Source organism: Hypanus sabinus, unplaced genomic scaffold (genome assembly GCF_030144855.1).
Source record: "Hypanus sabinus isolate sHypSab1 unplaced genomic scaffold, sHypSab1.hap1 scaffold_523, whole genome shotgun sequence".
In the NCBI taxonomy this organism is placed as follows: domain Eukaryota; kingdom Metazoa; phylum Chordata; class Chondrichthyes; order Myliobatiformes; family Dasyatidae; genus Hypanus; species Hypanus sabinus.
This window is the reverse complement of record NW_026781385.1, coordinates 120,307-138,033: the sequence shown is the minus strand read 5'-3', so window position 1 is coordinate 138,033 and position 17,727 is coordinate 120,307. Positions and strand designations below refer to the sequence as shown.

At 41.2% G+C, this 17,727-nt stretch overlaps 1 protein-coding gene and 1 long non-coding RNA gene across 2 annotated transcripts in view; one reads left to right on the top strand and one right to left on the bottom strand.

Annotated features, from left to right (window-relative positions):
• LOC132389278 (zinc finger protein 850-like) overlaps positions 1-16,794 on the bottom strand; it is a 54,347-nt gene extending 37,553 nt beyond the window's left edge. The window contains exons 1-2 of the mRNA XM_059961776.1: positions 16,748-16,794; positions 12,572-14,116 (exon numbers count right to left, since the gene is read on the bottom strand). Coding sequence (XP_059817759.1) covers positions 12,572-13,712 — 1,141 coding nt within the window. The 5' untranslated portion in view covers positions 13,713-14,116; positions 16,748-16,794. The remainder of the gene's footprint in view (positions 1-12,571; positions 14,117-16,747) is intronic.
• Positions 4,147-7,009, top strand: LOC132389280 (uncharacterized). The gene is made up of 3 exons (XR_009510474.1): positions 4,147-5,074; positions 5,162-5,346; positions 6,872-7,009. It is a non-coding gene; the product is annotated as an uncharacterized LOC132389280 (long non-coding RNA).
• Positions 16,795-17,727: the final 933 nt, after the last annotated feature.

The window sequence follows — 17,727 nt, the reverse complement described above, 5'->3', positions numbered from 1 at the left end:
GCACTGTCAGAAGCACTGTCAGTGACGAAGGGTCTCGGCCCGAAAAGTCGACAGTGCTTCTCCCATTACATGTTGCCTGGCCTGCTGTGTTCCACCAGCATTTTGTGCAGAATGACCAAAACTGAATACAATAATCCAGGCGCGAATACTCTAATCCTAATGAAACCTCATTGGCCTCTTCTTCAGACCATGAGCCATGAGATATCGGACAGAGGCTGCTCAGCCAATCGAGTCTGCTCCGCCATTCCTTCGTGTCCAATTGATTATCTCTCAACCCCATTCTCCTGCCTTCTCCCCATAATCTTTCAACATCCATTTAAAATACACTCAATGACTTGACCGCTACTCCGTTCATGGGAATGAATTCTAAAGATTAAAATTCCTCCTCATCTCTGCTGTCAGTGGATGCCCTATACATTGAGGGCTGTCCTCTGGTCCCAGATTCACACAGTACAGGGTGCATCTTCTTCACAGCCACTCTGTCTATGCCTTTCAATATTTAATAGTCTTCATTGAGATCCCCTCTCTCTCTTCCAGACCAGCGAGTACAGGGTCAAAGCCGTCTAATGCTCCTCATACTTAACCATTGCATTCCTGGAATCACCCTCGTGAAACTTCTCCGGACCAGCTCCAATACGAGAGTAGCATTTTCTCAGATAACAGGTCGGAAACAACTCACAATACACCGAGCGATCTGACCAATGCGTTTTAAAGCTAGTGTCACATCCTTGCTATTATATGCTAACATTACTGTTGCCATCCTTAATCAACACAATCTGCAAGCAAAACAACAGGGACTCCTGCTCAAGGACTCCCAAGTACCTATGCTCTTCTGATTTTTGAATTTTCTCCCATTTTTTTTCTACGCCCCTATTCCTTCTACAAATTGTACATGACCGTTCCCTTGCATACACCGTGTTACATCCGCCACTTCGTTGCCTGTTCTCCAAACCTATCGAAGTCTTTCTGCAGACTCCCACTTCTCTCGAAACTACCTGCCCCGTACGTATCCTTGTATCAACTGCAAAGTTCGTCACCAAGGTATCAATGCCGTCATCCATATCATTCAGATTTAACATGAAACGATGCGGTCTCAATACTGACCCCTACAGAACACCATGAGATACGACAGCAAAACAGAAATGCCCATATTATTCTGACGCTTTCTCCCTTGTCAGTCAGCCAATCTTCGATCCAAACACGTCTCTTTCCTGTAATTCCATGAGCTGTCATCTTGTTAGGCAGCCTCACATGCAGCAACTTGGAAACATAGAAACATGAAAATCTTGCAGCACAGTATAGGCCCTTCGTCCCACAAAGCTGTGCCAAACCTTTGAAATACCTAGGCTTACTCATAGCCCTCTATTTTTCTGAGCTCCATATACCTATCCAGGAGTCTTTTAAAAGACCCTCTCATTTCGGCCTCCACCACCACCACCGGCAGACCATTCCACACACTCACCACTCTCTGCGTAAAAATCTTACCCCTGACATCTCCTCTGTACCTACCTCCAAGCACATTTAAACTGTGCCCTCTCGTGTAGTCATTTCAGCCCTGGGGAAAAGCCTCTGACAAACCCCATGATCGATGCCTCTCATCATCTTGTACACCTCTATCAGGTCATCTCTCATCCACCGTCACTCCAAGGAGAAAGGGCCGAGTTCATTCAACTTCTTCTCATAAGGAATTCTCCTCAATCCAGGCAACATCGTTGTAAATCGCCTCAGCAACATTTCTATGGCTTCCACGTCCTTCCTGTAGTGAGGCGACCAGGACTGCGCACTATATTCCAAAATGCGTCTGATCAGGGTCCTATATAGCTGCAACAGTAAGTCACGACTTTTAAACTCAGTCCAATGGTGGATGAAGGCCAATGCACCGTACGACTTCTTAACCACGGAGTCAACTTGTGTTGCAGCTTTGAGTGTCCTATGGACTGGAACCCCAAGATCCCTTTGATTCTGCACACTGTCAAGAGTCTTACCATTAATGCTATATTCTGCCATCATATTTGCCCCATCAAAATGAACAACCTCACACTTATCTAGGTTGAACTCCATCTGCCACTTCTCAGCCCAGTTTTGCATCCTGTCAATGTCCCACTGTAACCTCTATCATCCTTCCACACGATCCACAGCACCCACAACATTTGTGGCATTAGCAAAATTAATAAACCATCCCTCCACTTCCTCATTCAGGTCAATTATAAAAATCAGAAAGAGTAGGGGTCCCAGAACCGATCCCTGAGGCACCCCACTGATCACCGACCTCCATGCAGAATATGACCCGACTACAACCACTCTTTGCATTCTGTGGCAAGCCAGTTCTGGATCCACAAAGCAACGTCCTCTTGGATCCCATGCCTCCTTGCTCTCTCAACTAGCCTTGCATGGGGTACCTTGTTAAAGATCATCTGAAAATCCAAGCAAACAACATCCACTGCCTCTGCTTTATCTATCTTGCCTGTTATTTCCTCAAAATATTCCAAGAGATTTGTCAGACACTATTTCCTGTAAAGGAATCCTGCTGACTTTATCCTACTTCATCATCCTCCCCAATTACAGTACCCAAAACACTCACCCTTAATATACCCGGACATATTCCTGACCACTGAGCTCAGACTAACTGTCCTATCATCTCACTGGACAATATTTTTTTAAAGTGTTGCTTCCACAGAATTGTTTTGTTTATGATAGACTGCTTGACGATTAGCACAAATATAATTTCAGACTACTTGTATCAGGTAGGAATTTGGAAAAACGACAAATTATATTTTATTGAATATATTATATTTAATTGCATAATGGTGCTGATGCTTTGCAATAGTGCAACTAAGTTAAAAATATTTTGGTAATGGTTTTCATTTGTACTCAGTATCCGAGGCTTTTCGCTTAAGTGTCCAACAATAATTCGCAGCGTTGCTGGATTCAGTGGAAACGGCGTGAATAGATGAAGAGTCGGTCATCTTTGGTCCAAATTCCGTTTGGACCGTCGGGGTCACCAATGTAGCGATGTACTACATGCAGAGCATTCGGTAAGTCATTTTGAGACTAGTTTATTCAAACTTCGCGGCGCTGGCATTTAATCCTTAGCGCCCGCCCTCTCCGGGCGGAAATGACGCCAGAGCTGCATTACTAAAGTCTCTCCAGAATGTTCTCCAGAATGATATCACAAAAAGCACACGACAAAACAGACTGCACTAGAAAATCTACATAATGTTTGGTAATCCCCAATTTCAGAGTCCAGAGAGGCGGCTGCGTATTAATATCGCGCTACCTTCTTAGCGCGTTTCCCGGAAGGGAGAACCAAACCCACCAGACAAAACAAGACGACCCAGACACACCAAGAGACCAACTCTACCACCCAACAAACCAAAAACTAAAGCTACAAGACCTACACAAAACCACATAGTTACACATAGTTATATCTAATGTATAGTTACAACAGTGTAGACAACATCAAATTGATTAAAAAAAAAACAGACCATGGGTACAGTAAAAATAGTCCAAAGATGTTAACAGACTATAAGTTGAAAAGAAACCACCACAGAGTTTCCGCAAGTCCTCAGGGTCCCGATAGACTCGTCATCCTACGCAGTCGGCAGAAGGCATTCCCGTGAACGTTCTCCGGACCCGCTCCAATACGAGCACATCTGTTTTCGCAGATTGTAAACTGTTCACAATTCACCAAGAGCGATTTGACCAATGCGTTTTAAAGCTACAGTGTCACGCCCTTGTTATTATATGCTAGCATTCCAGTTGTCATCCTTCATCGATTCAATCTGCAAGCAAACCTTTAAGGACTCCTGCTCAAGGACTCCCAAGTATTTATGCACCTCTGATTTTTGAAATTTCTCCCATTTATTTATTTTTTCTCTACGCCCTTATTCCTTCCACAATTGTACATGACCGTACATTTGCATACACTGTACAATTCCATACATCTCATCCACGACTTCGTTGTCCGTTCTCCAAACCTATCGAAGACCTTTTACAGACTGCAGCTTTGCTCTAAACTATCTGTCTCTTATCAGTATCAACTGCAACGTTCTGTGGATGCTGGGAATCCAAGCAACACATACACAAAATGCTGGAGGACCCTAGGAGGCCAGGCAGCATATATGGGAAATGGTAAACAGTCGACGTTTCGGGCCGAGACCCTTCATCAGGACTGGGGGGGAAAACATGAGACGTCCGAGGAAGAAGTGCGGGGGTGAAAAGGGTAGAGTAAGTGGTCGGTGATAGGTGAAACTGCGAGAGGGGGAGTAGTGAAGGTGGAAAAAAACTTCTTAGGATTTTATTTCCTTAACGATCCTCGAAAAATCATTGCTAATGCCTCCACATCTCTTCAGCCACCTCCTTCAGATCTCTGGGGTGTATATCATATGGTATAGGTGACCTGTTTACCTTCAGACCATCTCTGTTTCCAAGAACCTTCTCCCGAGTAGCGTAACTTCACACATTCTGACCACTGACATCTGGTACTTCCGTATTCCTGCCGGTGTCTTCGAGAGATGAGTGATGTACAAGACTTATTCAGTTCATCTGGCATGACCTTGCACTCCGAGCCCATTACTACCTCTCCATCATAATTTTTCAGTGGTTCGTCATCCGCTTCTCCCTTTCTTTTACACTATAATTACCTGAAGAAACATTTGGTATCCTCTTTAATATTACCGGCTAGCTCACTGAAGTGTTCCATCTTTTCCTTCTTAATTATTTTAGTTGCATTCTGTTGGTTTTTAAAATCTTCTCAATCCTTCAACATACTAGTGATTTTTGCTCTATGCCCTCTCTTTGGTTTTTCTTAACAGCCACGGTTTTGTCACCTTAGCTTTAAAATTCTACTTCCTCTTTGTGATGCATAGAAATTTGAGGGGCGAAGAACATCTCAGGCAGAACTGCAGTCAGCTCGACTTCTTCAGTCTGCAGGAAATTCAAGGGGAACCTCTTCACCCACAGAGTGGTGACTGTTTGGAACTCATTCACATGGACAGTGAGAGGTGAACAACAGGGGAGGATTTGAAAGATCTGCTGTGGAACAGAATCATTGGCAAGGTCCAGCCGGCCTGAGGTGACTCTCTGCTGTACACTAGGTGTGTTATAAATTCACTAAGCACCGGAGACAGTGTTTAATATAGAGTTGATTTATTTGTCACAGGTCTAGTCCCATTAAAGGTGACTATGCAGCAGAAGAAACTCCTCACATGCCTGGTGAGCAGCAGCAATAATTGCAGAGTTCAGCACCGACACTCACTCTCGAATTTGCATTCAGCAACGCTGATGAATAAATATTCAGCATGCAGCTCATTGAAACGTTCTCCCAGTGTGAACCGGTAGTGTGTGGTAAGTGTAACACGCTGTAAGGTTTCACTGCTAAAGTAACGGCCTCTCTGTAATGTTTCGCTGCTGAGGTAATGGTTTCTCTGTGGCAGCAATGTTTAGGGTAAGACTAGAGGAAATAGGGTTTTCGAGTGTGGGGCTATGCAATGACAGAAATATTCTTTCTTGTGAGTCTGGAAGAGAGATTTTCACGGTTTTTTGCTGGCGAGAGATGAGAAGACGTGAATGGAGAGAGCGGGCCCTTTTTCTTTTTTTTCAGTTTCTTTACTAACCCTGTAATCAAAATAAGTATTATAGAGCTCAATCGTTTAATTGCATATTGTGCATCGTTTGTTACTTCGGGGTACTGATCTGTACCATGGGAAACATCACACAGCATTCACCCAAATGAGATTTCCTAAGTTTGCTCGGGCTGGGGGGGGGGGGGGCTATCACCCCGTATATTAAACTGCCAGCTGAAGCGATCGTTACGTAAGGTTAGATGAATGAGTGAATAGCTTCCCTCATTCACAGCAGATGAACAACCTCTCCACAGTGTGTACTGAATGATTGGTTGATTTGGCTGTGAAAATCTCCTGATAAAGTCTGCACAGGTGATTAGTCTCTACCCAGTGTGAACTCGCTTGTGTCTCTGTAGTTGAAATGACAAAGTGAATCCCTTCCCACACATTGAAGCCAGAATTATTCTTCTCCGTCGAGTCTACGCCGTAGGCTCTACTTGGCCGCGTACCCGACGCTGCACCCTCGGCTGTACTGTATGCCGTAGCCTAATGCGCACATACCTAAAAATGCAACTACGCATCACAGCGACGCAGACGACAAGAACTGTGATTGGTCCACTTAGTAGCAGCCAGTTTCCTTTTCTTTTTCAATCTTTTTATTAAGTTTCAAATTTAATAAGCATAGCAATTATATAACGATACAAAGAGATCGGGATTACATTAATAACGGTTGACACGTAAAAGCACAGATTTCAAATGACAAATATAGTTTAACCTCCTAATCTCATAGCAACTAACCATGAAAGAGATATTATATAAGGTGAAAAAAATCGTAAACTAGAAAAAACACTAAACTTTAAAAAAGACAGAATTGGGCTGTCATATTACATCGGCTGAAATTATTTGGCGTTAACTCCGCTTGTCTATACAAGAACAAAAACTTATTACACAAGATTCGGAAAGGGTCAACTTAAATCATATGAAAATATTGAATAAATGGCCTCAAAGTCTCTTCAGATTCAACCGAAGGATCCACAGTACCACTCCTAATTTTTTCCAAGTTTAGACATGCTATGGTTTGGGAAAACCATTCAAATGTAGTAGGGAGATTGGAACCTTTCCATTTAAGTAAAGTAGATCTGCTGGCCATTAATGTAACAAATGCAATTAGACGACAAGCTGACGAGGATAAATGACTAGAGTCCATCATCGGTCGTCCAAAAATTGCAGTAGTAGGATGTGGTTGTAAATGAATACGCAGAACTACTGAGATAATATCTCAAAATATCCTTCCAATATTTTTTTAGAGGAGGACAAGACCAGAACATATGTGTCAAGGAAGCTACCTCGGAATTACATCCATCAGAAACAGGATTTAATGGCAGTAAAAATGAGCAAACTTATCCTTGGACATATGAGCCCGATGAACCACCTTAAATTGCATGAAGGCATGTCTGACACACACTGAAGAGGTATTTTCTAGTTCAAGAATTTTCTCCCATTTCTGCATAGGTAAAGGTATCCGAAGTTCTCTTTCCCACTCATTCTTAATTTTATCAGAAGTATCCAAGTGTATTTTCATAATTAAATCATAAATAAATGATAATAAACTCTTCTGATGTGGATTTGAACTTTTTTCCCCCGTAACTTCAATTCGATGTGATATCGGAACAGAAGGTAAAATAACATTCAAAAAGTTTCTAATCTGTAAATATCAGAAAAAGTGTGATCTAGGCGAATTATATATATTAGAAAGTTGTTCAAAAGAAATAAAACAATCATCCATAAATAAGTCACGAAAACATAATTTTCCCTTTGTTTGCAATAAAAGAAAAGCTTGATCAATTTAAATGGTTGAAAGAAAAAAAATAGATATAATAGAACTTGACAGTATATATTTATTTGGTCCAAAAACGTACCAAAATTGAAACCATATTCCTATTGTATGCTTACTTATTGTAATTACCATTTGCTTATTAAATTTAGTAAGTGCAAAGGGAACCACAGCCCCTAACATAGAAGCCAATGAAAACTCCTGTCGAGACTCACGCTCAAGGTTCATCCAACTCTTGTGTCCAAAACATTAAATATCGAACATTAATTGCCCGATAATAAAAACTATGATCCGGCAAAACCAAGCCTCCTTCCTTTTTTGATTTCTGTAACTATTTCTAATTTAACCTGGGATTTCTATTCTGCCATCCATATGCAGAAATTTTAGAATCAATAATATTAAAAAAATGTTACAGATAAAAATTGATACTGCCTGAAATAGGTACTGAAATTTAGGTAAAATAATCATCTTAATAGCATTAATGGAACCAATCAAGGATAAGGACAATGGGGACCATTTAGTAAACAATTGTTTAGACTGATCAATTAAGGGTAAACATTAACTTTAAATAAATCGTTCTGCTTCTTAGTAATTTTAACACCCAAATAAATAAAATAATCAGCAAGCAATCTAAATGGTAACTGTCTGTAAATTGAGACTTGCCTATTTAATGGGGAAAGCACTTTTATTAAGATTCAGTTTATAAGCAGAAAAACTACTAAACTGTGCAAGATGTGTTATTACTGCAGGAATGGTTTACTCTGGATTAGAAATATCTAGCGACAGGTTATCTGCATATTGTGATACTTTACGCGTCCCATTCCCATGAGTAACACCAAATATATTGGATGAATCATGAATAGCAATTGCCAAGGGCTCCAGGCCAATATCTGATAGTAAGGGACAGCCTTGTCTAGTACCTTGGAAAAGCCTAAAGAAAGGGGATCTCTGATTATTAGTGAAACAGACGCCAAAGGTATATGTTATATCAATTGCATCCAAGATATAAATTTTGGGCTAAAAGTAAATTTCTCTAGTATTTTAAACAAATATTCCCATTCAAATGTATCAAACGCCGTCTCGGCATCGACCGAGATAACACATTCTGGTGTCTTAGATAAAGTCATGTATACAATGTTCATTAACCTCCAAACATTAAAATGTGTATAATGATTTTTAATAAATCCTGTCTGATGCTCGGAGACAATTTGTGGCAATATCTTCACCAATCTAATTGCTAATATTTGAGAAAGGATTTTAGATACAACATTCACAAAGATATTTTTCTGTCTGTTGCACATTCAGTGAGATCATTTATCATTTTTGGGAATTAAATAAATTGATGCTTCATAAAATGTTTGTGGTAACTTATGTACAAATAAAGCATCTTTAAAAATTTTACCTAACCAGGGAGAAAGTAAACCGGAAAAAGATTTTAAAAATTCAGCTGTATACTCATCCGGACCAGGTGCTTTACCAGAATTCATTGAATAAATTGCTTTCTTTATTTCCTCTTCAGTAATGGGTGTGTCTAATACTAAATGTTCATCAACTGATAATTTCAGAATATTTAATTTCCTGAAAAATTCATGCATTATGATAGAATCCTCAGGAAATTCTGATTGGTATAAATTGGTATAAAATTCTTGAAAAAATTTGTTAATTTCGTCATGGTCAACCGTCAAAGTATCATCCTGTTTAAGAACCCTATTAATCTGAAGTTTCGCTAAAGCAGCTTTTAATTGGTTAGCCAATAATTTACCCAATTTATCAACAAATATATAAAGTAACTGATTTTCAATCAGGGATGTTAATAACAAATGATGTTGCATCTGAAGTTCAACTCTCTCTTTATAAAGCATCAAATGGGGAGCAATAGAATAATTTCTATCAATTTCTTTAATCTTATCAACCAATGTACGTATTTCATTATTAATTTGAAATTATTTTTTTTTCAATCCAGCAGAGTGTGAAATAATTTACCCTCGGATATATGTTTTAAAGGCATCGCGTGATATCCCACTTAAAATTTCTTCCATTGAGTTAGTTGAAAAGAAAAAAGCAATCTGTTCTTTAATGAAATTAATAAAATTTAAGCCCTGAAGTAAAATAGAGTTGAACCGCCATTGTTTGGTACCAAAGGTTACATCAGTTAACTTAACTGATCATTTCAAAGGTGCATGATCGGAAATGGCAATGTTATCATATTCACAGGCAGTGACAAATGAAACTAATCGAAAATCAATAAAGGTGTAAAGGAATCTAGAGTAATTATGATATACATGAGAAAAAAGAGAACTCTTTTTCATTAGGATGTAAAAACCTCCTAATTTCTAAAATTCCAGAGTCAACTAAGAAGGAATTAATAAAAATAGCAGATTTGTTTGTAAGTACCTGATTAGGCACAGACTTATCCATCATACGTTTCAGACATCAATTAAAATCTCCACCCATTATTACCATATATTCATATAAATTGGGAAGAAATGCAAAAAAGTGCTTAAATTCAGTATAGTCAGTATTTAGTGCATAAATATTAACCAAAACTAATTTATTGTCATAAAGTTAACCGGTGTTTAATAGAAGTCTATCATATTGGTCTGAAATTGTATCATAGTGAACAAATGAAATCTAGGAGTCTATAAAAAAAAGAAACACCTTTCACCTTAGTCGATGAGTTAGAGCAAAACTGTTGGCCTTTCCGAAAACTAAGGAAGCGCTGATTACCCTCCTTAATCAGATGAGTCTCCTGCGCAAAAATAATCTGAACATTCAGTCTATGAAAAACTCAAAAAATATTCTTCCATTTAATTGGATGATTCAAACCGTTCGTATTCCATGAAACAAAATTAATAATGACAAAATTAATTAGGAATATCCATTTTCCTTAAATAAACAATGTAGTATGTAAAGGGTTAACCATATTGCATAGGAAACTCACGAATCAGGAAGATGGAAAATAGTTTAAAGAGGAAACGGAAGTTACGAAAATACAGACATTTTTGTAGTTTCAGTTCAGCCAAAAAGAAAAAAATACTAGACTAAAAATAGCCCTACCCCACCCCCCCACCCCAAACCACAAAGACCAAAAACCTGGCCAATAGACAGCCAAACAACTATCTAAGAACCTCCCTACCCGTGTCTCCCTTGAGGGCAAATCTCTCAAAATAAAAAAAAATTAGAAACAAACCACCCATTGTCAAAACATTACGAGAGGAATGTCAAGCAGATGTTAGAGAAAAAACAGCCAATTGCAGACCATTTTAAAAGGAAAGGTCTTAAAAATGACACAAAATACAATTTTAATAATATTTCAAGAAAAAGGAAATAATCAGCAAATCAAAGTCTTAATGATTTTCAAAAGCAAACAACTAAAAATAAAAAAGTAAAACAATGAAGGAAAAATTAAAGGAACTTTAACGTGGAAACATAATAAACGTCCGTACGTCAAAACACAGTGCGACTGTAATCAACCCAAGGGCAAAGTTCTAAAGTGTCCAAATCTATAAGCTGGTTGTTAATTAATAAACCAGATACACAGACATAAAGGAACCGTAAATTTCACAGACATCCACGCTCAAATATTGATCTTCAAAACATTAGACATCTGCGTTCAAGCTTAGATCTTCGAGAAATTGTTTTGCTTCATTCACAAATTTAAAGCATTTGAATGATTTGTCGGGCAGAGCAACCCTTAGGTGAAATGTTTAGAACAAAGCTGGACAAAGATTCCTCTGATATAATTCTGACATCACCATTTTAAAATGCAATCTTTCTTGCATAACCTCAGGACAAAAATCTACAACAAAATGAAACTTAAGATGCTGATGCTCAGTAACTCCTTTCTGATGAGCAATCGGAATGAAGAGCTCCTTAGTATTCCCATTGTGACATCGTAGAATTACATGACGCGGTTTTAACCCTTTCGACGGTTTTGGTTTCAGCGCCCGATGTGCGCGGTCGAGCGCAGGAAGAGAAGAAAAACCTCTGAGCCAAAGACCTCCATTCAGAATTGAGAAAAAAATGAGTAAGATCCCAGCTCTCAATGTCCTCACTGTGTCTATTATTCGCAAATTCAGTCTGTGGCTTCGACTCTCCAAATCAATAATCTTGACTTTATTCTGCTCCAATATATGAGTGGTCAAAGTTCATTTCTTTTCCAAAGAATTCAATTTGTGATCTCTGTTTCAAGCTGTTACAAGCGATGAAATTTCTCACTGCTGTTTTTTGTTCTTCTTTTCAAGTGTTGCCAACCTACCTTCACTCTCCTTTAACCATACTTCCAAGGTAGTAAACCTTTTAGCAAGTTTTTCATCCAAAAGAATCGAGATAGCCTGTAAAGTAAGTTGAAACTTTTTAGGCTGTTCAAAGACACCTGCTTTCTTCCCATTTCCATTGCAGTTTCCTTGCCTTCAGCTAATGCCTTTCTTCTTCTGTAAGCCATTTTAGTCGATTAAAATTCAAATTCAAATATATAAAAGTGTTATAAACACTTTGATAAAGATATTAAAGGGGTGGTAAGTAAATTTAAAATGAATAGAGCAAAGCCGGAAAGCGACTCCATGTAGCGCCTCCAAGAGAGTCTTTTGCCTAATGTAGCCTAATGTGCACATTCCCAAAACTGTAACTATGCATCGTGGTGACACAGACAGCAAGAACTGTGATTGATCTACTTGGCAGCAGCCAGTTTCCTCCTACGCATATCCTGTTGTTTCAAAGTTGGAAAATGGAACAAATTGAGGAGAGGGTAAGTGAGGAAGTCAGAAAATATGTACATTTGCACGACTCTTCACCGGCACACAATAAAGACTTGAAAATGGCATCAAATTTGTGGAAAGAAATTTCCACAAGAGCGGCTTGGACGTCATGGACTGCACAAAGAAATGGAAAAATTTCTCTCTTTCTGCGCTGCAGTAATTTCAATAAAAGTAACTCTTGTTCAACATCCATTAGCTCCAACTCCAACAAGATGAACTCAGCAGTTGCCATCGTTCCCAACTCCACTCGAGTCAATTCAACACAGTGGAATAGCACCCCAACACCAACTAGCGTTTTGGCAGAGCAACGCAGGCACACAAACACACAAGTAGAAATGCTCACAACTGTGTAGACAACATGTATGGGCTACTGCATATGCTACACCATAGTGCCTACTCAGAGGTATAATTCAGGCTTGAGCAGGTGAATGGCTTCTCCCCAGAGTGTACTGACCGGTGTGCTTGTAGGTGGGATGACTGTGTGAATCCCTTCCCACAGTCTGAGCAACTGAACAGCCTCTCTCCAGTGTGAACTCGCTGATGTACCTTCAGTTGAGATGAGCAAGAGAATCCCTTCCCACAGTCTGAGCAGGTGAACGGCCTCTCCCCAGTGTGAACTCGCTGGTGTACCTTCAGATGAAATGACCGAGTGAATCGCTTCCCACAGACTGAGCATGTGAACGGCCTCTCTCCAGTGTGAACTCGTTGATGTACCTTCAGTTTAGATGAGCAAGTGAATCCCTTCCCACAGTCTGAGCAGCTGAACGGCCGCTCCCCAGTGTGAACTCTTTGATGTACTTTCAGTTGAGATGACTGAGTGAATCCCTTCCCACAGTCTGAACAGGTGAACGACCACTCCCCAGTGTGTACTGACTGGTGTCTCAGTAGCTGAGATGACAAAGTGAAACCCTCCCCACAGTACGGGCAAGTAAATGGCCGCTCCCCCGTGTGAACTGACCTGTGTGCTTGTAGGTGAGATGACTGAGTGAATCTCTTCCCACAGTCCGAGCAGGTGAACGGCCACTCACCGGTGTGAACCCGCTGGTGAGCCATTAGGGCGGATGACCGAGTGAATCCCTTCCCACACACTGAGCAGGTGTATGGCTTCTCCCCAGTGTGAGCTGACTGGTGTCTCAGTAGCTGAGTCGACAAAATGAATCCCTTCCCACAGTATGAACAGGTAAACAGCCTCTCCCCAGTGTGAACTGACCTGTGTGCTCGTAGGTGGGCTGACTGAGTGAATCTCTTCCCACAGTCTGAGCAGGGGAATGGCCTCTCCCCAGTGTGCACTTGCTGATGTACCTTCAATTTAGATGACTGAGTGAATCCCTTCCCACAGTCTGAGCAGGTGAACGGCCGCTCGCCAGTGTGAACTCTCTGATGTACCTTCAGTTCAGATGACTGAGTGAATCCCTTCCCACAGTCTGAGCAGGTGAATGGCCGCTCCCCAGTGTGAATTCTCTGATGTACCTTCAGTTTAGATGAGCAGCTGAAGCCTTTCCCACAGTCTGAGCAGGTGAACGGCCTCTCCCCAGTGTGAACTCGTTGGTGAGCCATTAGGGTGGATGACTTAGTGAATCCCTTCACACAGTCTGAGCGGGTGAAAGGCCTCTGCCCCAGTGTGAATTGACAGGTTTGTTCACAGGAGGGAAGACCTACTGAATCCCTTCTCACACAGAGATCAGGTGAATGGCATTGTCCCAGTGTGAACTTGCTGATGTCCCTTTAGCTGAAATATCTGAATCCATTCATACCGTCTGAGCAGATGAATGGGAATCACCTGTTTAAAATGACAGGCGTGCCAGTCGGTCAGATGATAGAGTGAAATCCTCCCCACAGCCTGAGCAGGAAGGATGATCGAGTGAATCCCTTGCTCCACTTCCTAAATATCTGGACAGATTCAGCAAAACTGGCGTGGTGCATTTTAGATTCCCGTAGAGAAATTTCTTGTCATTTGGAACCTGTAAAAAGATTAACAAAATGCATCCGTGGGTCTAGGACAACATTTCAGATGGGATCACTTGAGTTGTGAAGCTGTGAACTGACATCACACTGTTACAGTGAGGTTCAACACATGTTGGAGAGTGAACTCATCATCTAACTGGGCACACTGCTGGTATCTATAAGATGCCTCTCTCTATAAGAATGGAGCATTTCTGGCCTGGCACAGTTTGGAGAGACATTTGTATTATCCCTGTTCCCACTGAGCTGATAGGTTCCTGGCCCCACAGTAACTGAAACACTCTCAGTCAAATAGCCTGCAGTGCATTCCACGCACCCACCACTCTCCGGGTAAAAATCTTACCCCTGACATCCCCTCGGTACCTATTTCCTTGCAGCTTAAAACTCTGCTCCCTCGTGTTAGACATTTCAGCCCTGGGAAAACAAACCTCTGGCTATGAACACGATCTACGTCCCTCATCATCCTCTACACGTAAAAAAGGCTCTAAACATAAACAATGAAATTATACATTGCTTTGGAAAATTGTCAGAAGTATACACGATTATGAGGGTATAGATACGGTAAATGCAAGCAGCTTTTTTCCACTGAGGTTGGGTGGGATAATAACCAGAGGTCATATGTAAGAGGGGAATGTGAAAATTTAATGGAAACATATGGAAAAGGTCCTTACTTAAATGACAGTTAGAGTGTGGAATGACATGCCAAGACAAGTGGCGAATATGAGTTCAGTTTCCCTATTTAAATGAAGTTTGGATGGGAGCCGGGATGGTAGGCGTATGGATTTGTATAAAAAGGGCACAAAGGTTATCGGGAACCAAATTCACCACAACCACAAACTGTTCCTGCTGCTACCATCCAGCACACAGCACCACAGCAAAAGGACCAACAGGCTGCAGGACATCATCTTCAACCAGGCCATCAGACTGATTAATTGATTCCTATGCTTTCTTGACTGTGCTATATACAAACTAATTATTATAAAACAATTTAAATTAACATTGCACATTTAGATGGTAATGTAATGTCAATATTTATACTCCTCATCTATATGAAGGATGTATATAATAAAGTCAATTCAATTCAATTCACCATCTCCACTATCTGTTCTGTCATTCTGGCTCCCATTCCCCCTACAACTTACTTTAACCACATAACCACCGCCCACCCCCCCGCCCCCCCACTACCTCTGGCAAGCCTTACCACTAGGATATTAGTCACTTCTTGATCTGTTCCCCTAACTAACAAATCCTCTATTAGCCCTCTGCCAGGGAATTCCCACAACAGCTTCTAAAGTAGTCTTCCTGTTGTTGTGGGGGATGGCCACTAGAGTACTCTGTGATTCCTATTTAACCTCATTCCCCTTCCTGACTCTCACCCAGTTTCCTGTGCCCTGCACCTTGGGTGTAACTCACCTTTCTGCATGTCATATCTATCAACACCTCCAACTCCTGGATGATCTGGAATTCATCCATTTCATGTTCCAGCTCATTGAAGTGCAGGGTTACAAGCTGCAGCTGGATGCACACCTTGTATGTGAGGGCATCAGGGACACTGGAGATCTCCCCGCCTTCTCACCAGTAGCCCCTCTAACTTGTAATCATCAGTCTGCAGATACTGTGCATTTTTTTATCCAGTGACAAGATGTGCACAGTGAATTTTATATAGAGATGTATTCATTTTCATAGCTGGCAAATCACTGTTGACAGGAACTTTGATCTCCTCTGGGTTCGATCAAGTTCATCTGCACTTTCACAAAACCTATGTAGCAGGCCTGGAATGGGTAATGAAGGATTTTCTCACCAAAGCATTTGCATTTTGTCCATATGTGGTTTGCTTGATAAATTACACTTTAAAAATTCAGATTTCCAAATATCACTCCACTTCTTCCCACTTGCAAATTCTCCAGCAACTTTTGCATCACCACAATGCACACAGGTATCACCAGTTTCTATATTCTACAAAAATATTCCCCTAAACCCTCCCCCAATGACTGACGGTGATGAACTCAGTGAATGCAATGCCAATGTATATGAAGGGAAGGGCAGTAGTCTGTCTCACTGGAGTCTGGCATATTTGTAATGTGAAAGCCACTTGTTGCCCAAGCCAAAGGTGTTTGATATCATTACGTACCCAGGGAGAATGGGACAAAACATGTTCTCACCGGTAGAAAAGTCCAGAGCAAGAGGAGGTAGAACAAGCAACACACACAAAATACTGGAGGAACTCAGCAGGCCAGGCAGCATCTGTGGAAAAGAGTACTAATGCTGAGTTCCTCCAGTTTTTTGTGCGTGTTGCTTGGAATTCCAGCATCTGCAGATTTTCTCTTGTTACAAGTTGGACGTAGAACAAAGGCGATTTTCTCAACTGGTGATGTAAAAGATTTTGTTCCCTTTCTCCGAGTTCCTAATCCTTGCATTTAGATAGCTGGAGCTCAGCTCTGTCTGAGAGATCCATCGGTTCCCATTCCCTCATCAGCCGGAAGCTCCCCGGGGTCCGTGTACAGATAGTGGGACTGAGAGTGAGGGAAGAGAGCAGGACTATCCCGGGATTGCGGGTCACGGTGACCGGATTTCACAGGAATTGTCCTGAAGTCGGTGTTTAAGATAAAAACACAGAGAAACTTTCTTACCTGCACCAGAAATTTTCAAGGCCTTCGGTGTACTACGCGCATGCGTGATACTCGTAGACGTCATCAGCGCTGACGCCTGCGCATTTCATCGGTGCTTCGGCGCCTGGGAAATTCTTAACGCAGCGCCTTATGGGTAATCACGGTGCCATTAAACATTTCTGCAGGCACCGGTTCAACGTCTATACCTCATTTTTTTCGTGTATATAGAAAAATCAGCAGCTGGTTTAACGCGGAAAGCGGCTCCCATAAACAATATACTCAATATCAAAGTGTATCTAATGCCAAAGTAAAACGCAGGTGTAAAACACAGGAGATTCTGTAGTTGCTGGAAATACAGGGACACACACATACAAAATGCTGGAGGAACTCTGCAGTTCAGGCAGCAACTAAGCAGAGGAGTACACACTCGGCATGCGGAGCGGGCTTGGTCTAAACTTTGTCTATTCCTCTCCACATTTACTGCCTGATCTGTTGATTTCCACCTGTATTTTGCAGAAATTAACCACTTTTTTTTTTCGGTCAACCAGTTTCCAAATGCTTCTGATCTTTCTTTTGTCGCCAGCTCTGGGAAAAAGCCTCTGGCTATCCACACGACCAATGCCTCTCATCATCTTTTACATCTGCATCAATGTATTATACGAAGTGACAGTCACACATCCGTTGTGCACTGCGTGCTGATGATCGACCCAAACTTGTGAGTAAAGGGTAATCAAAGCTAGTGGCATGAGTTACAGGGCAATAGAGTCGTGGGGCAATTGAAACAGAAAGCAACAAATGCAGGACAGAGTATTGTATTTGAATGCACGCAGCATAAGGAATAAAATGGACTATCTTGCAATTCAGCTCCTGATTGGCAAACGTGACGCTGTGACCATCTGTGAAACTTGGCTAAAGAATGGCTGCCATTGGGAGCTGAACGTCCAAGGATTTAAGGTGTATCAGTAAGATAGGTGAGTGGGCACAGGAGGTGGTGTGGCCAT